The 24,504-nt window shown below is 47.9% G+C and overlaps 3 protein-coding genes across 4 annotated transcripts; 1 reads left to right on the top strand and 2 right to left on the bottom strand.

The window, feature by feature from the left end:
* Positions 1-139: 139 nt before the first annotated feature.
* On the top strand, positions 140-9,653 carry ERICH6 (glutamate rich 6). 2 transcript variants are annotated; one of them, XM_054207488.1, is made up of 12 exons: positions 140-180; positions 637-752; positions 2,845-2,891; positions 2,994-3,110; positions 4,337-4,438; positions 4,516-4,673; positions 5,686-5,753; positions 6,595-6,752; positions 6,900-6,985; positions 8,246-8,398; positions 8,684-8,915; positions 9,390-9,653. In XM_054207488.1, exons 1-12 carry the CDS (start codon positions 164-166, stop codon positions 9,651-9,653), a joined length of 1,518 nt encoding a protein of 505 aa, XP_054063463.1. In that variant the 5' UTR covers positions 140-163. The 2 variants fall into 2 exon arrangements, with proteins under 2 accessions (XP_054063463.1, XP_054063464.1); XM_054207489.1 differs by having other exon boundaries at positions 6,595-6,756; positions 6,904-6,985.
* Positions 9,654-10,506: 853 nt separating this feature from the next.
* Positions 10,507-11,466, bottom strand: LOC128911924 (glucose-dependent insulinotropic receptor-like). The gene has a single exon (XM_054207524.1). The coding sequence runs from the start codon at positions 11,464-11,466 to the stop codon at positions 10,507-10,509; it is 960 nt and encodes a 319-aa protein (XP_054063499.1).
* Positions 11,467-15,193: 3,727 nt separating this feature from the next.
* SELENOT (selenoprotein T) lies at positions 15,194-24,370 on the bottom strand. Its single transcript, XM_054206412.1, has 6 exons — positions 24,159-24,370; positions 22,593-22,703; positions 21,367-21,493; positions 19,318-19,405; positions 17,877-18,028; positions 15,194-16,016 (listed from the first exon to the last, which is right to left on the bottom strand). The coding sequence occupies exons 1-5, from the start codon at positions 24,305-24,307 to the stop codon at positions 17,904-17,906; spliced, it is 600 nt and encodes a 199-aa protein (XP_054062387.1). The 5' UTR covers positions 24,308-24,370; the 3' UTR covers positions 15,194-16,016; positions 17,877-17,903.
* Between the last annotated feature and the right edge of the window lie 134 nt (positions 24,371-24,504).

Genomic DNA, 24,504 nt, shown 5'->3' with positions numbered 1-24,504 from the left:
CACACGAGGTGCGGCTCCTCCCGCCGCCGCAGACCCGCGGGGAGGCCCGCAGACCCCGGCGGTACGAGGCGCCCACCCCGCCCCGCCTCAGGCGGAGCCGCCGCCCCGGCAGCCCCCGCGCCCGCCGCGTCGCCATGGAGACGCCGCCGCGCAAGGCCGAGCCATGCACGGGACGGACTGGTGCGGGCCGGGAACCGGGTCGGGAGCGGGGCCGGGCCGGGTGGGACACGGCGGTTTCTCGGCGGCGGGGGCGGGCCCGGCCGCTCTGGGCCCTGTGAGGGGAGGGCGGGCAGTGCCGGGGATACGGGAGGGCCCCCGGCCGGCCTCCCTCGGCTGTCCGCCGCACCCCAGGCACGGCACCTACCCACCCCGCCTCCCGAGACATCGCCGGCAGGGAAGCGGTGGAGAAACCGGCGAAGGGCTGCGGCCATCCCGAGGGACCGGCGCCCTGTGAGTGCAGTTAGACAGGACGGGAGCCAATAAAACTGCTGCCAAGCCCCGCATACTATAGCTACAGTGTTCAGGTTTTCAATTAAATACGCTTGGAAAAGTGTCCTTCATTAGTATAACCGTCAAGGGATACCGCTTTGAAGCCATTGCATATGACTAATAGGTGGATCTGTGTCTTAAATTAAGGGAAATGGAAACGCCGGGCAGCGTTGCGCCCATCGCCATGCAGAAGCTGCCAGGGATTTCGGTGTCGATGCAGACAGAAGGTAGCTGGCTTCATGAACACGCCCACACAAAATCAAGTAAGAAGCAGGTTTGTTCAAGAAAGAGGTTGCTCACTTGTATTGTCTTTCACTCGGACTGCTTCATACCCCAGTGTTTTTTCAATAGAAGACCCATGACTTTGCAATTTCCCAGGGATGCTTTTGCAAACTGGCGGCAGACCCAGGAGCAGCCCCCAGGAATCCCCCTCTGCAGTCCCCTCATTAACCTCTCTGCAGAGCTGCTTTTAAACGAACCTCTGGATCCCTTTTAAGAGTGGGGGAATGCTCTGCCAGCCAGCAGGCGTAGGAGTGCTCAGCAGATGGCAGAAACAGCGTATTGTATTCCTGTGAGAGGTACTGGCAACGCCTCTAAGGAGAGCTGAGAATATATCAACCTTTTTTCTCCTCCTGTTCAGCTGAGTCATCCATCCTGGCACGTGACTGAGGAACCAGCTCCTTTGCTTGCCCGCTGTAGTACAGCATTGTACCTTAGCACACAGCATATTAGTGGCAGTTGCTGCCTGATCCCACCACATCAAACAGCCTTTGTGCTTCATTTTCAATGCCAGGCAGCCCTCCTCTGTAGGAGAACGTCTCCCGCATCTCACGTGCCTCTCAGAGCAGGAGGAGTGACGTGGGCCACAAAACACAGCACGCCAGCCGAAAGTACTAGGGAAAGCTGCGTGCAGATCCATCCCCACAGAAGGGGGGCATGCACAGCCCACGGCAGATGATCAGTGCTCTCTTCTAGGCTTTGGGGGACATTTGTTTCGAAACACACTGTGAATGTGTTTGCAGGAGAAAAACATTGTAGGCTTTGTACTTTAGGTGGAGCTTCCGAGTCCTTGGGAAGACTGTCGCTGTAACGATCAAAGTACAGAATAACCAAACTCGTGCCAGTGGTAAATCATCTACCTGGGTTTGGATGCACCAGTGGTGGATGATACAGAAGCCGCAGACAGGGCAGAGTAAGAGTGTGGAGTGTCCACCTGCGCTGAGCACTGCACCATGGGTACCAGGCTTCCCTGCGTCCCTTGGTGCCACGGCGCACCCAGAGCCGTGCCCCAGCTGCGCAGCCCCACTGGTGCACTCTGCACTCCCCGGAGTCACTTCTCAGTGAGGTTTATGATCGGTTACTCTCTGTGACACAGCTCAATTGCAGAGGGTGATAACTACATGTCTTTGAACTGCAATTTAAAAACACAAAGTTCAAGCAAACCAGCAGCCACGTAATTCAGCCTTCTAAAAGTATAAGTGAATCCCATAGCACTGCTTTCTGCTTTTCCTCCTGTGTTGGTGCATTCATTTCCAGACAAATTCCTGAGCTGTGGTTCCCACTGCAGGCCTGGGAGCTAAGTGTTGACCCGGGGCTGTCATGATTTTTACCCCATTTTTTTTAAATACACTTAGAAGGGTAAGACAAATTGTGTGGCAACAAGGGGGAATTGAAATTCAAGATTAAAAGAATGAGGAATGCGTTTAGTTTGCCTGAAGGGGAGGCTATGGCAGTTGGCATGCTGGCCATGTTGATATTCAAACAGAAGGCGATATATAGGGCCAGCACAGTTGTGCACCTGAGGCAGCTGGAAGTCAGTAGCATTGCCCACCGAGAGGGAATCTGGGACTGCTGAGGGCAGCAATAGACACCTGGTCATCTGAGATGTTTCCTGTCACCCCAAAGGCCAAAACCCCTTTTGTTCCACTCACACAGCATGGACTACACGTGGAAATGAGAAAAAACTTGTTGTCTCTACAGCTCTTTCTTCTTAGGACAAGAGAGGCTGGGAATGCTTTAGAGGATAATGCAATATTAGATTAGCGCTACAAGTCACTGACCCTAAGCAATAAGCCGTCTCTATGACTTCAGTGGGACAATTTTGTAAAGCCCTGATCCAATGTCAGTGCTGGGTTCAAGTCCCTCAGGCATTTGGGAAGGGTTACACGCTGATCCAGAGCCGCCCTTCTGAAAGCGTGGGACCAAGCCTGGCAAGAAGGTCTCGGGCAGCTGATGTGGTTGGTGAGAAAAGACTGGCATGCTGAAAAAGGGCTAAAACAAACGTGTCTAGAAGATAAGCTTTCTGAGAACACAGCACTGCTCTTCAGTAATTCTCATTATCGCTATTACTTGCAGCCCTGGAAGAAGAGTTCAGCAGCTTAGATGTTTTGTGTGACATGGAGGTAAGGACTCACCCAGGTTGCTTAGAGAGATTTTGTGTTTAATGGTTTTACCCCTGAACAAAGATATGACTCCACATTGCTTTTGGTATTTTCCATTTTGAGTTCAAAGAAGATTTTGTGAAGCTGTTCAAGAAATCGCTGCGCACGCTCCCCTCCGTTGGCCTACCTACCCTTCTGGCCTACAGACCCGAATTGTCACGAGAAAACATACAGATAGAGGTGAGTCAGCAGTGGGTGTTCCCTACTGTGTGCCTTTTTTTGTTTATTTTAATTCCTACCATTCCCATGTAGGAAAAATAAAAATAACGCCCTTTGCCAAGCCACTGCAGGTCTTTCTTTATGAAAGGGTTTTTCTTTTGCGAGGCTTGTTCTGCATGCCTAAACAGCAAGAGGCTGTGCAACTCCTCTCCCCACTGCTGCATTCTATGTTGAGAATTTCCTAGCAGAAGGCCTTTGGTTAAAACAGAGATACAAAATTTATATAAATACTAGGTATACAGTCAAAGAATACAAGCAGGGCATAGAGTTCCCCACAACCGTTAGCAGAGTAAAGTCATCAAAGAGATGTAATCCTAAGCACGAAGTGGGGACCAAAAGAATTTCCAAGAACTACACTCCAGAGAAGCCAAGTATTTCAAATCTGTTCAGAAAAGGAACTGAATGAAAATGCTAAATACATAGTACAGTAAATGAGGTGTAATGAAGCGCAGCAGCAAAGCAGCCCGGAGAAAGTACCCTTCACCCCTTGGCTGCTGCAGCTGGATGGCTGCTGTCTCTCTGGGGAGCACTGAGCTAGGTGTGCAGCCCTTGGGAGCGGAGGTGTTAAGACACGAAATTCAGCAGCGTGCTCTTGGCAGCTACATCTTCTATAACTCAGTTTCAAAATGTGTTTTCAAAAAATAGGTATTTCTTTCAGAATATCTAGTGCCCGTCCTCAAAATATATCCTGCAGCAGCTCTGATTTGCACGTCGTCACACATGCTCAGCTCTTTTGTCAACAAATCTGCTGAGGGTTCCTCGTGAAATTCCCCACAGATATTCCTATGATCAACAGTGCAACAATTGGGGAGCTTTTTCTCTCCAAAGCCCCAGGCATTGTCTTTGAAAGGATTAATGCATCAGAGTACTCAACTATAGCATTCTGCATGCTCTGAAGCTTTCCCTTGGAAGGAACGGGTCTCATATATACTACAGTTGTTCCACTTCTTTGCAGTTTTTTATTTATTTACTATAGATTGGCTTTTCTTTTTGGTGGTTTCCTGAACCTGAAGTTTTGAGTTAAATCATTCCAAGATATCACAGACATAGATCTGTTTTAACTGCTTTTACACACTTTACAACCTGCATTTTGAGCAGAGCCCTCTTTCCCCAAGATAAAATGAGGGTTTGTGTGCTGCTACTGTATTTCTGTCCTCCCACGTTCTCTCTCTCCACCTCCACTTCAGACAGAAGAGGACTCTGCTCCAAGGTGCGAGTACTGTGGCAGCCTGCTGAAGCCGTTCCCTTCCTTCGAAGGCATTGGCCCAGCATCACAGGATTACGAATCAGTAAGCTGCTGGGAAAGATTGGCAGAGGTTTGCTGTGGAAAGGCCCGCTCCCGTGGCACCACTTTTCTGCCTTTCAGAAATTCTGCTGCGAGCGTAATCGAGACCTCTTTGAGTTCATTGTAAATGAGAGGAAGAACCACGAGGGCGCCTGGAGTGTTCCCGTTGCTGTTGGCCCCCATGAATCCCACAGCACTGAAGCTGACAGGCTGCTGTCAAAGGAGAGAGCATACCAGAGGTACCGTGACATGACTGCAGGGAGAACTGGAGATCAGGTCTGTGTAAGGAACAACAGGTGACCTGGGAGGGATAAGAAGTGTTAAGAAAATGAAACTGCAGCAAGAGGGAACAAAAGAAGACAAAAATTTGCTTTAGGCAACACAAGTTCATATTCTTTCTGGACCCTCTTGGCTTTTCTCTTACGAGGCTGTATTAGAAGGTGGCAAGGTATGTGCTAAGTAAAGTGTTAATTCTACTGCTGACAGAAGTAATATCTAGAGAGAGGCAGAGCCAAAACCATAATTGCAGCTGTGGGAAGGGGAATATTTGGGTCTAGCTTTTACGTCAGGTGCTGAAACAAAGCTTGAATTTGTATTTCTGCATTTTGCAGCATAAACTGTGACATGCGTTTGGATTCCAATTTCCAGAGTCACAAGAACTCCGCAAGTTGGAGTTCTACTGGGTTGTTTAGCAGGAGGCCCAAAGCTTATACAAATATCTAAGCCTGTGGCATAGGCTTAAAGAAAACTAAATCAGCACACCTGGAAGTAAACTCTTAATTTCCTTGAAGATCCTTTGCAGTCTGATGGTGCAAGTACCTCATCTTATGTACAGAGCATAAACCAAAGCCATTGTCAGATACTGTTAAATTTATAGGAAGCTAGATAAGAATACTGAAAATATTCTTGGAGATTATCTGTTTTTTTCATCTTATGGGCAGCTGTCCTTCTCTTTTACATAAAATCTTGATACAGAATTCATTACAATGTTTAGCTCTGCTGTCAGTAGAGCTGATGCTATTGCAATCGCGGAGTCTGTTCACAGAAATCTCTGTATGGAAGCCACTCCTTTTTGTTGAGATATTATTATTTTGGTGATATTCCGTTGCCGCTAACTATTACTTGCAATTATACGAGTGGAGAAGAAAAAGAGGTTCAGAAACTTGTGTTCCTACAGCAAGGATATCCAGCACTTCTTGCTTTCAAAAGAGTATGTACGAAATGTATATCAGGAACGCTTTCATTTTCCAGGCAGCAGGAGAGAGAAATGGCCAGACAGTTAGCTTTCCTAGCAGCAGAGCCGACGAGCATAGCTGAAAGTGAGTTTGCGTTTACTTATGTATTTATTTGTCTATTTATTACAACAATGAATTCACCAGAATTGCTTGCCTCTAATGCTCTCTAATTGAACAGGCGGATTTATACAGCAACATGGTAGTTCATTGTCAAACGTGCAATCCCATTAAATTAGATACTGCCATATTAAGTAAGCCCTCACATGAAAAAAACAAAAGCAGTCACATTCCCATTGCACAGAGAGGATCTCCTATTTATATCTGAACATTTCAGCCGAGACGCACAGAAATTGACCTTAGAGTATAATCAGTTGGCAAAGCCAAGCCCTTGGAAGGTAGGAACTGCCAGAATTAGGGTGAGCAATGTTTTGTCTAATCAGGTGAGTACTCTGCTAATTCCTAGCCCAGGCCATGGATGACTGAGCAGCCCTTTGGATCTAGCTATAAAATCAAAGGCATTTTGACTAAGAACAGGTGAACTAAATTTACAATATGGGCATATTTTCACAGAGGATGGCAGAGCACTAAGGCTTTTGCGGGATCAAGGATTTCAGATCATCAGTCTTCCAGAGTACGGAGCCGTGAATGCTAGCCAAAAATAGTCATTCTTTACTCACACAGATGCGTATATATACATAATTAAAAAAACTACATCTTTTTCATAATCCTGTTCTCTGAACTAGCTTAACACTTTGAACTGTCCTTGTTAGAGAGAAAATACCCCGAGACAGACTCCCAGGATGAAGCATTTCAGCCAGAAATTCCCACTTCCCCAAGTTACATCTTCCCTGCAGAGGTGCCAGGCAGCCAACATTGGCCCTGCCAGCCCTACCCGGTGCACACAAACCCTCCCTTTGCTCTCTAGGTTCAAATCAAACTGGCACAATTTCCTACCTGCTTTCTCGGGAGCCCCCATCGCCAAAGGGCCGGACGCTGATGCCTGGTGAGAGAACAGCAGAGCCCATGGAGGAGCCCATCCCCTGCAGTGTCACCTGCTGCGATTTTACCCTTGTGGGCGGAAAGGCAAGTAGCTGCTGCCTGATAGCAACGGGCTGCACCTTGGATGCACCCACACCCCAGAGCAGCTGGAGCCTGGCATTTGCCTGCCTTTACAGGGCAGTTGGTGCAGGACCGCTCTCTTCCATTTTATCGTTTATTTTCCAACCTTAGGTAGCGAAGAATGAACTGTTGGAAAAATACTACAAACACGGAGGGAAGTTCCTTACCATGCTTCCAGATGGAACAGCGCAGTTATTGTATCCTTTACGGGGTTCATTTGCCTGTATTAGTCCAGGGTTTTAAGTGTGTCCTAGTCTGCTTTATCCCCAAATAAGCTGGTCCACCACTCACGCTCGCTTTTAGTCTGAAAAAAAAAGCAGTGCTGAAACAGTTTACATCATAGCTCCTGGTCTGAAGTTTTTCAGATCAGCCAGTAGCTTCAATGAAGGACGGGCACTTGTGTCTTTAATACCTAGCTTAAGGAATGCGCTAGCCCCGTGTTCAGATCTACTCCTGAGCTCTCGCCACCTGTGGAAGGGCACCACTGGCCAAGTGGGCTCTCAAAGTGCTCAGTCCCATCCTTCCCCCAGGGACAAACCAGCACGTTTGCCACCGGCACAGGGCTGACGTCTCTGTCCTGCAAGTAGGAGCATGTAAGAGGTACACGGACAAACTGAAATTACCGGTGTAACTAAGAGTACTGTTTGAAGAAATAAAAACGTGGCAGTTTCACCAAAGGACCCTATAGCTTCCAGGCTGCCTTTGCCATTATTTAAGCCATAACATTTTAAGTCACCCACATTATTTTTCCTTACTGTGGCTGATTTCTTTCTGACACAGGGGTGTATGAATGTGTACCTGAGCTCTGCCACCAAAGCAAATGGGCTTGAGACTACTTCTCTGCTCTGCCCTCCAGGCTGCCTTTGTCCCAGGGATGCTGCCAGTCATGGCGGTGGCAAATGGCAAATTGCCATAAATGCATGCGCTCATAGTAGCGAGTCTTGCTGGAGGGAAACCCCAGTGAGACACAAAATATGTGCTGTTTGGATACATTCAAGTCAGATTTCTGGAGCAAGGGCCTTTTATCCCCCTGGTTGGTTGTTTTTTTTCTCTGGGAGAATAATACCTGCCCCTGTTTTCTCTGCTGTCATCCAAGTTGAGTACTTTAATCACTTTGCTAGGCTCGTACTTTCAATCATAAGCACTGTCCAAGAATGTGTCCTTAAAATAAACTTTCTAAGCAGTTCTGCCTGGGTTATTGGTTAGAAAACAAGAAAAGTGTATTCTGTATCTCTAACTGCTCTATTGTCAGTGTATACAGAATACTTTCATGTCGGAGAAAAGCACTGGCAGCGTCCCAGGTAACGCTGGCAGCCCACCACCATTCCACCTTTAACACAGTGATCCGAGCAACATGTCAGTTTTCGTACTCCAAAGTAGTGCTCTGAAATATTTAGTATGTAATAATAGACCAACCAGACAAACAAAGGGGTCACGAACACCTTATCTGGAGACAGCTATCCATCTGGAAATCTGGCAATCATTGTTGTACGAGACAAAAAACGGCTTATTTGCATAGTACAGGAAGACAAGCTGAATAACGTCGAAATACAAGCAGTATTTAAATCCAATGGCAGAAATACTTGCTATTATCCAAACGGAGCTGTGTGGTACGTTCAAGTTGCTCAGAGCAGTTTTGCTCTCCACTGCGCATGTTAAATTTCAAAGGTCATAAAGGGTATTTTTAATAGCATTCAAAAATTAAAAGACAAATATAGCAGGTCATGGGCCCTGCTTCGGGTGCCTCCCAGAGGAGCAAGGCCACCCCAGCTGTGTCTTGAGAGGGGCGGGTTAGACCCCGAACTAGCTGTGCCCCAGTGCTCTCCCTCTGAGGAATGAGGGACATAGGCTGTGGGAGCTGCAGGGCTCAGAGCTTTGATTTTCCTCTCTTTTAGGATAAACATGAATATTCAGGGAGGGCAGTATTTGGACCAAGCAGGCAACAGGGTGAGAAGGTGGACGTGGCCGAACAGCGTCGTGTCATCAGGAGCCCATGTCCCTCTGAGCCCCATCTTCATCTCCCTGAACCGGCACGTGGGGGTCAGGATCCTGGGCCAGGACAAGATCGCTGTTTCCTTCCTTGCCATGGGGCAACAAGCAAAATTCAACGTGGGAACCAAAGTGCAGGTATTTCCCCAGCGCACAGGCAGCTCTACACAAAGCCACTCCCCACAGTGGGAGCGGGCGGCCAGGGAAGCTCCCGTCCGTGGGGAAGCACGGTCATCCCGTGGTGGGTGCTCTCCTGTTGCCCCATGGCCCTGCTCCCCAAAACAGCAAACACTGGAGGTGTACCCGTGCTCAGTCCCATGCAGATGGGGGGCTCGCCAGCCCTGGCAGCCCTGGCTCTCTGCAAGGGGCTGCAGAGCGTGGGAAGCACTCCTGGGCAGGTCCCTGGTGTCCCTGGCTGCATCCCCAAGGGTCACCCTGGCTCTGCTGTGTGGAGGAGAGCCACGATCCATACGGGCAGAGTGCGTGGCAGCTTCCTTCCTCCATGGGCTCCTGCCGCAGGGGCAGGTTTGTCTGCTGGGGAGAGACCAAAGCCCCAAAGCCTTGTCCTGTGCTGCTGTGGCTCTGCTGACACCATTTGCCTCCGCTCCCCAGGTCAGCGACATCGGACGGCTGCCTCCCCCTGCCCGGCTGGGCGAAGATGAGCTCCTGCTGCTGGCCATCAGGGTGAGGATTCTGCGGCTCTTCGACAGACTGCGCGGATGCTTAAACTTCCCTTCTAATAAGCAATGGGACAAAATTAAGCCTCCAGCATACCTTATCACACAGACTTTAAAGATCTTACAGCTTTGCACAACTTCTGACATAAGCGATGAGCTACGCAGCTCCGTCAGGGCAATAGTAAATGCTCAAGTCTGACCAGCACGTGTGTGGTATGAATGGCAAAATGAGCCAGAGCTGCTTGCTGACGCTGCAGCACCTGCACACACTCAGCAAGGTTTCGCCTGCAGCCCTGCCCTGCCATGATGCGGAGCAAAGGGCAGCCCATGGCCCTTCTGCACAGCCCCTCTCCTGGGGCCATCCCACCCCAGGGGGTCTCGCTCAGCATGAGCAGGGCTGTGGGGCAGGGAGTATCAGACCACATTCTCGTGTCGGCCCACACTGAAGTGCATCTTGGCCACGGGGGCACAAAGAGGGGCTTTGCTCGGAGCAGAGTAAATCCATGCTTGATGTCGGTGCATTGCTCCTGAGCAACCTCCCTTCTGTCTTCTGGCAGAAACCAGCCCAGGCTGACCAGTTGTTTCAGCTCGTGGATGTGGCAGAAAGATAAAAGCAAACCGAGCACAGCTAAGTCATAGTCTGTGACATGTATACAGGGAGGAGGTGTTTGCTCAGAAGTCACCCGCACAGGCAGCGCTCTGCATAGCCAGTGCTTCTGCCAAGGACATGGCACCAGCAGGATGCCCAGTCTTCCCTGGCACAAGCGCTGGATGGCAGCTCAGCCTGCTGCGGGTACGAGACAGAATGGTTCCCTATGCAGAGAGAGGGACAAAAGCCCACATTTTGTCCAAAGTAATCAAAGGTCACCATCTTGGCAATGTTTATGTGGATGCGGACAGCAGAGAGTGTGGACGAGCCGCAGCCTCTTGGCAGCAGCTCATAAACGGCTGATGCAGTGGGAAGGCTCTGCTGCACCGGGCACCCTGCATTGCCCTCTCGCCGTGGGCCCGGCAGCCACAGCAGCAGCACGGGTGGAGGTGGAATGGACCCCTCATGAACTGCGCGCCTTGGGCTGGCTCCCACCCCAGCTCCCAACAATTCGGACATTCGAGACCAGGGGCTTCATCTGGCCCTTCATCCTGCACCTGAGCAGCTTTGCCAGGTGGCTCCGGATGTCTTTGCTGTACAGGGCATAGATGAGGGGGTTGATGAGGGAGTTGGTCTCGCCCAGCAGGAACAAGGCGTCCTTGAGCGGGCCAGCCAGGTTGCAGGAGCTGCAGGCGGCCTGTATGGTGCCCCCCACCAGGTAGGGACCCCAGGAGAGGCTGAAGCCAACGATGACAATGAGGACGGTCCGCAGCACCTTGAAGTGGCGCAGACCGGCGCGGAGGGGCCCCGCCTGGGCGCAGGCATGCCGGAGTCGCCTGTACTGCATGTAGGCAATGCTGCCCACCCAGGTGTGCAGGCACACCAGCACCAGCAGCGATGGAGCAAAGATGCCGAAGCAGATCACGTAGAGGTACTCGCTCTTGGCCGCGTACAGGAGCCCACAGTAACCCGTGTAGTTGCCTCGCTGGAGGGAGGGCAAGATGAGAGGCAAGTGCCCGAAAAAGGAGGAGAGCATCCAGAGGACAACAAGAGAGAGGACCATGGGTGTTTTCTTCAGGAGGGTGGGGTAGGAGAGCGGCAGTGTCACCGCCAGGTACCTGTCCAGGGAGATCAGCAGCAGGGTCAGGATGGAGCCGATGCAAGGTGTCATGCTCATGGCGATGCGCAGGAGGCAGAAGGACCTGCTGCGGTCAAAATCCCCATCAAGGATATCGTCGAGTGCCTCGGCGATGCATATCACGCCCACCAGCAGGTCGGCGGCGGCCAAGTTGAGAATGTAGACATAGCTGGTGGCTGGCTGCTTCCTCATCAGCTGGTAAACAGCCACGATCACCAGTAGGTTGGCTGGGGGGATGAGGCAGCTCAGGAGGGAGTGCAGCACAGCGTACAGGAGATTGACCATCTTCCCTAGCAAGGAGGGTTGAAAAGAGATGCCCAGGAAAACTTGGCCCCAGTGCAGAAAATCCCCACCACAAGGAGATGTGTGGCTGAACTGGAGGGATGGGACAGAAGTGCCTCAGACCCTCCAGCTGCAGCTTGAGGCCAGGAGCACCTTAGTCAGTCCTTTAAGGGGCACTTTGTCCATCCCAGGAGACTTCCAGGACCTTCCCAGCTGCCACAAGTCGCCAGTGGTTTTTCTAAGGCTCTTGGCCTTCCTCCTACCCATCTGATTTTGCTCCACACCTGCAGGGGTGCTCCAAGATGCAGAAGAGCCAGAGTCCTCGCCTGCGCTCAGCACAAGCCACTGCAGAGTGAATGCACCCAGGGTGGGCTGGCTCCCGAGCACGCTGGTGACGCAGAGCAATAAGGAGCAGCTTCGCCAAACAAGCTGAGATGAGCAGTCAGCAAGGATGGGAACCCGGGCGGTCCATGCTCCTCCCAGTGAGCCAGCACCATTCCCTCCCAGCACAGCACCCGCGGCCGGGCGACCAAGGCACCGGCTTCCTTTGGCGCTGCCAACGGACAATAGAGAGGTGCGGGGCCATAGGAATACCTGCTGCGCCAAGACACCATGCTCGGCGCTGCGGGGCCAACAGCCCAGGCTGCAGTGTACGGCATCTGACCTGGGGACACCTTGCAGCCTCCAGAGCCTGCTCATGGGTGAAAGGACATGGGGAAGGAGGAATGGCAAAGGAAGCACCTCCTCAGGCCCTGGGCAGCCAGGGCACCACCGGGCAGCGCTGCCCTCGCCAGCGCAGAAAATCTTGAAGATCCACCTGCTAAGGCCATGGGAAATAAGGAGATAGCAGGGGAGCAAGGTGATGCTTGGAGGGTTCCTCACTGTCCCACCTTTTATCGGGTTCTCCTGGCCGCAGGTCAGCAAACACGTATGAAATGAGCTTTTACTCTGCTGCAACTGCAACACTAGTAGGAAGTTGCGCAGTAAACGAATCCAAAAAAATGAAATGCAACTAGGCTCTGGATAAACATACTGTATTCATTAAGTTCACATTTATTACAGATTTGGCATTTAAGTCTACCAGTCCAAGACAGCTATTACTTGCAAATTCTTGTTAAAAAGCAGCATGATGGCTCTGCTAATAGCAGCGCAAACACCATTTGGAAGGGTCTGGGGCCATGCCATCGTAGCCAGGCAGCCAGGCACAGTGCCTGCCAGCCTCCACCGCCCGGAGAAGCCCTGTCCCCAGGAGACATGGGAGTTCCCAGGTGTTGGGGACGGCTCTGCTCGCCCAGCCGGGCTCACGCTGCTCTGCTCACAGGGGTGTCAGTGCGGGGCAGGGGAAAGGGCAGGAACTGGATGTTCAACAGAATAATTGAGGTTTAGCTTGATGCCAATGCCTGTAATGCTGGGCAAAATCACATACTAAAATTACCAGAAGTGGGGGGCATCGGCACACGCCTGCCACCAGCTGTCCCTCACCTCTCCGCGCCCAGGCGACTCCAAAGCTCTGCCAGAGAGGGAGAAAGGGACTGTCCCCCCACGCCACAGGGCCCGAGGCTGAGCAGCACCCTGCTGCTGCACAGCCCAGTCCCACCAAACTCCGCAGGCTCAGGAGCGGTGGCCTGGGTGAAAATCTTTGATTAGATTAAGTATCTTCTAGATCCTAAATCTTTGATTTAGAAAGATGAAGATCACACCTGGGAGTTTGATTTTTGACCTGTTATGCAATTGTAATTCCAGTTTTTAGCAGGCTTATGTCTGATTTATGCCAGCACAGGATGAGACCTGAAGGCAGATCTCTGCTGCAAACGGCTTACGCGTAACGGCCCGTTTTTCTGCACTCGCAGTGGGAAATGCGAGACCCATTTTTTGTCCTTTCCTGGTCTGCACACAGCTCACAGCAGCTCCACCAGACCCGCATCATCTACCCTCGTGCTTAACAAGCCAAGACCAACAGGTTTGAATTCGACCTTCAGATTTATTGTTTAATATCCATTTTGTACATGGGTGAAATCAATCAAATGCTCAAACAGGGCTTTTTGTAGATAAAGGGGTCTTTACACCTTCATTTTAAAATTACAAAATAGCATTGTGCAGGAGGGGAAAGCAAAAAGCTGCAAATTTAACACCGGGACAACACGTGGGTACCCGGGCTTCCTGCTGCCCCCAGCGATGCTGGTTGTTGGACCCTTCTCCACAAAAGATGCATTAATAAGATGATTTAAGGAGGAGAAACCCTTTCAGGATTACTGAATGCACAGAAAGCACTGAGGGCACAGAGCGCCCCGCGCCAAGTATCTCAAGGCTGGGAGGGGAGGAGGGTGAATGGGAAGCAGCAGACGCTAACCCGGGGTCTGTGCCTGTGCCCCCGGGCACTGCTGGCTGCAGACTGCCAGGCTCCGGCTGCCTGGGATCCAAAACTGCCCAGCTGGGATTAACCTTGACTTTAGGAAGCACTCATTTCAGACCAAAACAAGCTCTCCTGGTTAAAGACCCACAAAAACCGAGTCATCAGCTGGTGTTTGGCAACTGTTATATAGGAAGGCTGGCAGGAATCACAGCCTTTAATGACTGTCAAAGTTCTTTATTTCCATTTTACTGCTCTGTTTTTCCCTTTGGAAGTGCACTATGAATGGTTATCATGGGGCTTGCTCCAGCCCATCAAAACAAGCCTGCTCTATGCACTCTACAACCCAGAGGAATTACAGATATGACCAAAGCACTGCCCAGCCTCTGCCCCCCGAATGGAAAAAGCTTCTGGTGCATTTAAGGGACCTAACCCCAGCATATTGATAACCCATCTTCCTCCGATGGAAGAGAAGGAACACTGGGGGCAGCAAGCAGATTGTGAGCAACTATCACTAGTGTGATAACATGAACAGCTCATGGAAAATCTTAGCCTAGCAACACATCTGTGCATTTATTTGTTTTCTGTCTAATTTGTCTGAATTGTGTAATTAACGAGAAACTAAAACTCTATCCACACTAGAAAACTTTGGTTAATCTACTTCAGAAGACAAGGCACGAACTGACCTAAAGAGATGATTTCACCAGAGAAGTCAAAGTAGCCTTGAGACCACTGTGTTTAAGGTTGTGATGAACAACACCTTTATAACAACTAGCATTGACTTTTCTCTCAGCTGGGTGGAGAGAGCCTTGGTTACCCAAACATTGCTGACATCAGTCCCTAGTGCCTCAGGGAGGGTCAGAGATTTCTTACACACTGTGACAGCAGCCTTCGTTATGGCTCTGCAGGTTCGCTTCTCATCTGATTTACTGCCCCAACAGACAAAATCTCCCTTCTCCTCCAGAGACAACGTTCAATAAGAAGGATCCAGAAAGTACCTCAGCTGGTTTCACAAGGGGTGTGAAACCCTGTAGCTCGGGAGCAGCAGGGACAAAACATGGCGTGGGAGGCAGGCGCTGCCGGGACGGAGGCTCCCCACGCAGGCAGCAAAGCGGCGGCTGCTTGGCCACCCGGCGGTCGGGAGATAGGACAGCGAAGAACTGCAGCCCACACCCACTCGAGAAGCCAACCTGAAGGACGCTCCCACCCCAAAGGAGAACTGCATTTAGACTTAACCCAGCTGGGCTCCCCTGGTACAACACCTGAATTCCAACCACAGCTGAATTCTGGCAGGTGCACGAAGAGAAAGACAAAGCTCTGTGTGTTCCTTCCAGAACACAGAGGTTGTTAGGGGCTTAGACAAGACAAACACAAGATTAATGACTTTGGAAAGTAGGCTTTTTATGCATTTTTTCAATTGCAATTTGAAGAATATCCATCAGTGACTCAAACAAGGTAGTTCACACAGTAAATGAGAACTCTTTATTTAAATTAACTTTCTTGGTTTCTATTTAGGACGGTAGAAAGGCCCAGCTTTTCATCTCTCCAGAATGGTCGAGGAAAAACCTCCTGAGCTGGCCAACACAATTTAAAAAGCAGTTGATCTTAATTTTTACTGAAGTCACAAAATGATGTCACTACTCTGCATATAATTTTGATAATTTTGTTTATATAATTTAGTATACAATGCACTGTTCAACTCTGCCATATATTTTGAAAAATATACAAACCTGCTTTAACCACATTAGAGATATTTGACAGACAGTTGTCAATTACTTAGCAGTTTAGGACAATATCAGACACTCCTATAACTCCATTTTTGAACTACAAAAAGAACATAAATTCATATAAAATACAACAGATTAAACAAACTTTTTTCCGAGGAAAAATTAGGTATCAACTCAATCTGCCATTGTGTGAAACATGACTATAAAATAAGTTACAATTAGTAATGCCTGCATTGTTGAGCTATGAACTGGTCGAATGAAATCTTAAAAAAACTATACAGTATTATTGCACTCCGTGACTGTGCAGTATCTGGAACACGCCAGCACTGAAAGAGGTCTTTCATTAAGTTTTTTTTTCTCAGGAGGCACAACGCGGCTGCAAGAGAAGCATCCAGTCTGTACTAACAGCGAGCTGTCTTCAGTACAGGCCTTCATGGGTCTGAGCCGCGCTGCCTTTGGAAATCACCACTTAATGCCTAGAAATGGAGACACAAGCGTTACAGTCGGCAACCACTCCTGCATTAAATGAGCAAGTCAGCTCTAATACTGCCAGAACAAGGAGTTGAGGCATTTCCTGTAAACCACGGAGAACAGCAAGCCATGTACGCTTCAGATTATAAAACCTGAATTACACGCACTGTCTCTTGGGAGGTGGTAACTCACGGCAAGAGACTACTATTATTATTTCATTGTGGGGAATGGCCTACAAGGATACCATCAGAATGACATACATTAGCATGAATTTAGATAAGGAGACGTTAAAACACAAAGTCTCACTATCAGACTCTCCTAACCAGTAGTGTTACTCCACACACAGATGGAAACACAACTGGATGAGGGGGGGTTGTAGCTGCGTTTCTAAACTCATATCCCATTAAATAAAATTCTACGTAAGAACAGTCTTAGCATGCTTTGTAAGCTTAAAGGTGACATCCATCTACTTTGCAACTAAGAATACTGTCTGAGACCCTCCAAAATCCATACCTATACGATGCCGGGCTTCAGCATGCCCATCTGAAAAAGTACAGGAATCACCAAGCTTTTAAGTATCAAATAATACTTTAAAAGTACAGAACAACTTATTTCATGATTAAGATGACTTTTGCTAAATTACTCGGACAAACCAGACTTAACTGAACAAACAGGACATGCCTGCTGGAATCGAAAGTCAACTGCTTCTCATATTTCCCGCATAAGGACTTTGAGGGTGCAATCTCTCTGAATTGCTCTCCCCGCCTCAGGACGCCGCAGGAGCGTCAGTGGAGGGAGAGATCCATAAGGCTAAAAAGTGGGGTTTGCGGTCTGAGCTCTGAAGCAGCAAGGAACAGCAGAGCGTCCTGGTTACAGAACATGGTTTCCTACCAAGAGTGAGACTGCCCGCAGTGCTTTGCTAAGAGTTAAAGTCTCTGAACATACACCTCCATGCGCTACTTTCTTGCTTACATAAATACAAATTTGCAGAAGCCAAATCACATTAAACAGAGCTCCAAAAGAAATCTGTGCAGGTGTTTGCACTGAGCTAGGTCACTAACTGCTACACCTGGGACCAACAGATCAGTTTAATGTGGTGAGACTGTCGCAAGTTGTCAGTCAAGAGAAATGGGAGCACGGGGTCTGTCACTTGAGTGTGGGGTGCCTGTCGGCAAGGTAGCACCAAGAAACCAGTCTCTCAACCCAAAGTGTTCTTCTGCCAAAAACTGTGTCACTGCTAATCAATACTTCACTTAAGCGGTCTCCCAAGTGTCGACTGCCAATTTTTGCACCAAGACAGTCTTTTTGTAGCACGTCAATGTTCCTATGAAGAATCATAAGCTAAATGTTTTGAAAGCTACAAGCGATGTAGGAACACAGAATTAATTTGTTGTAAAATATATAGGCACAGATGCAAACCCTCTGCTCCTAATGATTAAGGAATATTTGTGAAAGGTTCAAACAGTATAGCACACAGATAGGAGCAAGAAAGTGTTTTACTTCCTAGGGTCCTGCAATTCAGGTGACGAGTTATAGAAAAATACGCACAAAATGCAGTGTGTCTTCTGATCTCTGCATAATACAGTTCACTAACTTAAGGCCTTCTACACACAGGAACACGTTTGTTCTGCCCAAAGGAATGCCAGCTTCCAGTTTTGAAACAGGCAGAACAAACCCCAAGCCAAAACCTCCCACCAAAACAGTATCTGTAAAATCATGCATGTCAATTCACTGAAAGCCACTAGAGATGGTCCTCCAGTAAAACACTTCTAAATGAACAAATAAACAATTACAATGTTCAATCTGCAATATGCGGTCCTTCACATACGAGTCAAGAGACAGCTGGTGACTGGAAGAAGACTTACAAGAAGTTTCAGTGCTGATAGATGGGGCTATGATCGATGATGAGGCATTGACTCCATGTGCACATTGAGCTTCATTTCGTTATCGAGAATTTGTACAAGCTGCTGCATGGAAGGAAGGTGGCCAGACTCTAGCTTGGACCACACTGGAACATCTACCACAAAACACAGGGAGGGGAGAAAAGCACCATTACATTGGCAAAGTCAGAAAACACACAGGGCTAGTTTAAACATAAAATGTAAAAAATCTAAGAAGCTATGCAAGTTGGTACTATTCTATATTGATCAACAATGCTTCAAATCTCTGGCTATATTAAAACCCAACTAGGAGAACAAAGAATCAAATGCTTCTATTTACGAGTACATCATATGGATTTAGAAGTTCAAAATATCCATTGACAGAATGTCTAAAAATAGATTAGTGAGTGGCAGAATAACATACTGAGTTTTTAAACCATTGCTAGATCTTTGAAACTTGTGGGTCTCATTAGTCTTCATCTCACTTACTCCCTCAAATTTCCCTCTCTACCATAGCACTTTGTGAACCCACAGTGAAAAATACAATTGCTGACATCTACATAAAACAAAAGCCAGACTGGAACCACATTGTCCCAAAACACAAACCAGAAACGTACAAGAAGTCCAGATGTGATTGCTGCCCCCAGGAAGGCTCTGCTGCCAATTCTAATCTCAGATTTAGGACTGAAAGTGCATTGAGTTCAACTACTTTGATGCAATACAGTCAGTCTTTAAAAGGTTCTGCAGTGTATGGCTTGACTTAGAAACCACTATATTGAAATGTATCCTGCACGATCATAAATTGAGATTACAAAGCACAGAGCTAGATTTCATACTTGTACCTACACAGCCTGAAAACTTCTGTACTCTATCAAGCTTACATAATCTCCAAAACCATAAAATTATTGAAGGCAGAAGGTCCACAGGTTCTTTAAGCTAAAAAAAAAAAATCAGTACTGCCATCCACTGGTACCGAAAATCCGTGAATAGCAATGGATTCAATAGGATTCCAAGGCTAAACCACATTAGAAAAGGATAGCGAAAACATCTAATTAACTAGAAAGTACACTCCCCTAGTTGATCTTCTCTTACTTAATGCACATCATATCCAAAGAAAGAAGATGCACCATTACTCCAAGTGACTAAGCATTCCTCTAAATAAGTTTTTACATAGCTTTTTAAAAATATACATAACTGACATCTGTATAAACTGCTTTATAAAGACATCTACGATTTTCATCATTTATTGTGATATATAATACCAGAAGTTTCAGAATGGATGGCAATTACCACATGCAATCACATTTTGAGACACACCACATTTTGTAACATCGTCCTTCATTCTCCCAACACAAGAGCTCTCACAAATCTGTGCATACACACGCAACACAATACAATTTCCTTAAACAGGAAGTTCTCTGCTCACCGTTCAAAGTTATTTCAAATGCACCTGTTGACATACACTGGTTCTCAATCATGTTGCTCAGGAAGAAGACCATCATACAAGCATAAACCTAGGAGAGACCAGAAAGAATCCCTGATACTTCAGCCGCATGAGACACAGCTTATTTCATTCACTCTCAATAAGCGCTGAAGTTTACAGGTGTCTCTCAATTCCCCTCTGCAATTTATCAAGTAATCTTGCAATCGCATAGACATCTTACGTACATTCTCTTTTTAAAACGCTTGTGCACATTGCCTTCCCAGGACAGGTATCAATGTTGTTCTGAAACCACCCAACTCATAATCCTGATTCAAATCGAGTTACATCATCTCGCTCCTTTCCTCCACAGATCTATGCACATCTCAACAGCCAGTCTGCAGAAGTACGTGGCTACGATGGCATTTGCAGGATGACAAGGGAAAGCAGCCGTTCCTGCATACTGCCTGTCATTTTCAGAATAACGCTTCAGATCAAAGAACCACAGGCCTAGACACAAACAGCAGAGCAAGTCAAATTGCATTTGTTCACAAGAATTGCCAGCCCTCTAGCACTTCTTCAAGCTAATCATCCAGAATTTTCTTTGTGTATCGGTGCCTCAGGATGAAATGATGCAGACACCAGCAACACAGCATCTCCCTCCATTGCCAGCACCTTTATAATTCCCTTTTCATGCATAAGGTGCACTCACACGGGTTACTGTGATACCAAAGAATTTAGCATGGGAGAGAAGTTGTTTACAACATCACCGATCACAGACACTGTATGGTTTCAGACCAGACTCTGTCCTGGTTTCAGCTGGGAAAGAGTTAACCCTGTGAAAGGAATGTCAATAATACCTGTTGGTTTTAGGTGTTCCTAAGTAATGTTTACACTATTCAAGGACTTTTTCCAGCTTCCCACAGAAGCCTAGACAGAACAATGGAACGGCCAAAGGAATATTCCATACCATAGACCTCATGCTCCATACATAAATGGGAGTTAGCCGAGGGTGGGAATCCACAATCACTGTTCAGGACAGTGCGGTGAAAGCGACCCATCTCATTATTATTATTGTTGTTATTATTTTTATTTTTCCCTTTCTGTTATTGTTTATATTAAACTGTCTTCACCTCAACTCACCAGGTTTTTTCCTCCCTTTCCTCCTCTTCCCCCTCACCCTTCTTGGGGGAAAAAAAGGGAGGTGAGCAAGCGGCTGCATAGTTCCAGTTGCTGACTGGGGTTAAACCATGACACACACTGCAGCAAGCCTAGCTCGGTAGTGTATTTGGCCCATTTAATTAAATGGGATATATTACAGCTTCTGTAAATTCAAACTGGCTGGTGACAGAGACCCACTGCACTGGGTAGCTCAGTTTGAGGATCTGTGCACCAATAAAATACATAAAGGTTAATAAACTTATAAATTTTTTTTAGTAGAATAAGTATGGAATAAGGTCGTTATGAACCAGAGTTCAACAACCTTAATCTGTTAGCATCATCAGCACTGACTCACAGGAATATTCACCCCACAAGGCACAGTCTGTCATGCCAGAGCATGCTCACCAAAAACACCCACAAAATTTCAACTTGATTTTTATAACCACCATCAAATTGCACGCTTAATCTATTAGAAGTCTGACAAAAGCAACAACTGCAAAATAGTTACGAGACAGTAGAAAAGGGAAGCTGTAATTTTAACACGAACAACACTGGTTTGAAACGCTACTCTTGAGCCCTAAATATAAAGAAACCTTTTATCATCTTTGTCAGTAATGTTAACCTCAGCTGTCCCTCTGCAGCATCATCAGCTTGGAAAGAGAGATGCTGAGAATCAAATCTGGGTTTGCCAAAACCATGAAGCACTACTATTGAGAATAATTACGCTGCTGTAAAATTCTCAAGTATGTTTAGTTATAGAAGCCTAAAGGTTCTGTTAAGGCTGCAGCGTATGAAAGTTAAGTCAGTAACAACTGTCGGGTCCTCCCAAAGCACTCTCATGAAGTCATTCTAAAACTGCTTTTTCCAAATAAAAGAAGAAAGTATGCCATTTACCTTATTTTCTTGGCCCCACTGCCAGATGCTTGGAGCTTGCATGCCGAAGAAAGCAAATGGATCCTTGCCAACAATTATTAAGCCTATTAATACTAGTTTGAAGACAGACAGGAAAGATGCTATGTGCCTATCAAAAGACAACATACAGAAGTGACTTAGAAGGTTCACAGTTTATTTATCACTATATAGCTACAATTCACCTAATTAGAAGAATTTTGATAGTGTACAAGCGTTTCAGAGCAAATACAACTTTTCAAGTAAGTTTATCTCACCGCAAAAAAACAACCCAGAAGCAGCCCACATTAACAACACATGCATCCTCAGGATACCACTCTTGTACACCATGCATACAGATTATTTTAATTATTTTTTTTCTAAGCACACCTCAAATAGAGATTTGCTTTGAAGTGATACATGTCTAAACTGGATAATACATCCCGTTTCTTAAAGAAGGCGTTCCATATTATAGAGACATGTTTAACTGACATGCACTACTTCGTCATAAAGCATTTTCCAAGCAGATGCAGAAAAACATACACTTCCTTTTAAGAATTAAACCTACAGCCAGAGAGCAAATTTACACTGAGGTATTCAATCTTATAGCATTCTTGCCATTGTAATTGTTACAGTAATTAGGTCAAGAAGTGGTTCAAAAGCCGCCACAGTAACTATGGCATCATTCTCTGGCATGTGCCCAATGATTTAAATAACAGGAATAAGACTGTTTTCATTTTGTTTTTTTTCCAAATTGCTTTGGGCTTCTCCCCCCAGGCTGCAGTTAAGGACATCCTGGTAGTCTCTCCGATGAGGTTAGCTCTCCCCTGATTTAGATCTTAAAAACAAACTCTTCCCTCATCTCCAGTCTTAACCTACGACAGGAATTTGGCATCAAGTAGGTAAGCTGATCAACAAATGTGCATTTATGTCCAGATACATCATGAACAAAAGCTGGAAAAATTCACTGTGAAAAAAGTGAATTACATAATTTGCTTTAGCTTGGAACATGACAGGCCTCTTCACACAGATATCCAGAAGGTAATATCTGCATGGAAAACTAAGGGGCCTATCTGGAAGGGAAAAGGTAACTGAGCTTGTATGTAACCATAATGGAAAAAAAATCCCCAAGTTTCCGTTTTCAGTATTATTTAAGTGTAAATGCACACACTCACCATGCTGAAACTACATATTGGAAAAAAGATAATTAGTACTGCTAGTCATTTGCTTACCTATATATAGGTTGAGGAAGGTAGTTTTCCCCTTCAATTCGGATGTCTGGGTACCGCTGGCTAATAACCCGCATGTACTCCTCAAACACCCGCCTGTAGCCTCAGGAGACACTAAACATAGACAGGGATTGTCACCAAAACTGGAGTGCTGTATGTTAAACTCGCCGCTAAACTGTCAACCCCAGTACTTGCACTGCTCATAATCCATTTAGTTTAAAATAAAACTAAAATTCTTCATTCCAAAAAGGAAAACTGATTTGCAGCTAAGTTACACATCAAAAATCCTGACAGCTGGCTAGGCATTTGGTTTTACACAAACTTGTTTTCACTTTCTAGCACAGACACAATGCTTTGGTACAGCCCACTGAGCAAGGAATCATTTTTTCCAGGTAAAGAGCTGTTAAGTTAGAAAGTCAGCATAAGTAACACCTTGCTCCATGTCCAAAAAAAAAAAAAAGTTTCACACAATACAGTTTTAATTCCTCACTCGTTAAATTTCTCTTTCTGAGACTGCCCACAGACAAGTAACACGGCTCCCAGTTATTTCTGTATAAGTATGCCCAGATTAGCTACAGAAGTTACATATTACAGAGCTGTACTTTGGCTCACGTTTCTACCACCTGCCTAATTTAAATAAAAATTATCCTGCGTCAGCTTTCCTCAAAAGAAATCAAGCAAAGTACTTTCCACTGAGCACACCTTTGGCGTGACAAATCCGCCTGACACAACCTGGACCAGACTCTGTTCCGGGATCTGTAGCGAATATTCTCGTTCCCCCGTGCCCTGACGATGCACCCCGGAGCAACGTCAGGTCTGTCTGTCCATCTGTCTGTCCTTCCCCCGGCGGCTGCAGCTCTGCCCGTCCTCAGAGCACCACAGAAACATGGTGACAGGCGCTGGAGGCGGCTTTTTTTCCCCGCAAACAAGCTGCGTGTGCCAGAACTACCCCACCCCTGCCTACTCCTGCTCGGTTTTGCTCTGAGCAGCTGACACCACCACCAATATTCTTAGAATGATATAAAAGCGCCTGATCGCCCCGACTGCTGGCAATACCGAGTCGTTACGAAAATATAACCACCTCATCTTTGCTAAAATATCAATTCCTCCTCAACGCAATCCTAAGTCAGTAACGTGCCACATCTACTGTTAAAAGGGCCTGAAAAGAGCACTCTGATCGCGGGTGGCCATTTTCTCCAGCGCTGTCCGGTGAGCGCCCACCGCCCGAGCCTCACCACGCAAGGGGACCGCGGCGGGGGGGGGGGGGGGGGAGCCCAAGGGCGAGGGTCGGAGCGGTGAGGCCGCCTCCCTCCCCGCTGCTGCTCCCTCATCCCGCCGCCAGCCTGACCCACGGAGCCGGGCCGGCTCCGGGCGCCTTCCAGGCCCCAGCCGGAGCCGGGCGGCCCGCGGCGCCTCGGCAGCTCGCCCGGGCGCTCCCCCGCGTAGAGAAGAGCGAGCGGAGCCGGCCCATCCCGGTCCCGCCGCCGCAGCGTTGAGGGGATGACGGGGATGAAGGGAGGAGGGAGGCGTAGGCCCGGCCGGCGCCGCCATCTTGCCGTGCGCCCTCACCAGATCTGGAACTTGAGCAGCGGCCCGGTGGCGTAGGCCATGCGCAGCTTCTTGGCCGGCAGACCGCCCGGCTCCGCCGCGCCGCCGCCGGGCCCCGCCGCCAGCCCCAGCAGCAGCAACACCAGCAGCCGCCGCCCCGCCGAACGCATCTCGCCGCCGCCGCGGAAGCGCGAGAGCCGCCGCAAGGTCACGCGAGCGCCGGCCCGCTCCGCGCACGCGCCGGCGGCCACGTGACGCCCCCCAGGCCCCGCCCCGGAAACGCCCCTTGGGGTAAAAATTCGGCGTTAGAGAAGAATCATCTTGTGTTCAGCATCCGTTAGTAGCGCGCGGGCGGGCGCCTTTAACG

This window comes from Rissa tridactyla, chromosome 6, assembly GCF_028500815.1.
Source record: "Rissa tridactyla isolate bRisTri1 chromosome 6, bRisTri1.patW.cur.20221130, whole genome shotgun sequence".
Taxonomy (NCBI): Eukaryota; Metazoa; Chordata; class Aves; order Charadriiformes; family Laridae; genus Rissa; species Rissa tridactyla.
The sequence above is the reverse complement of the archived record's forward strand: the minus strand, read 5'-3'. Positions and strand labels throughout refer to the sequence as shown.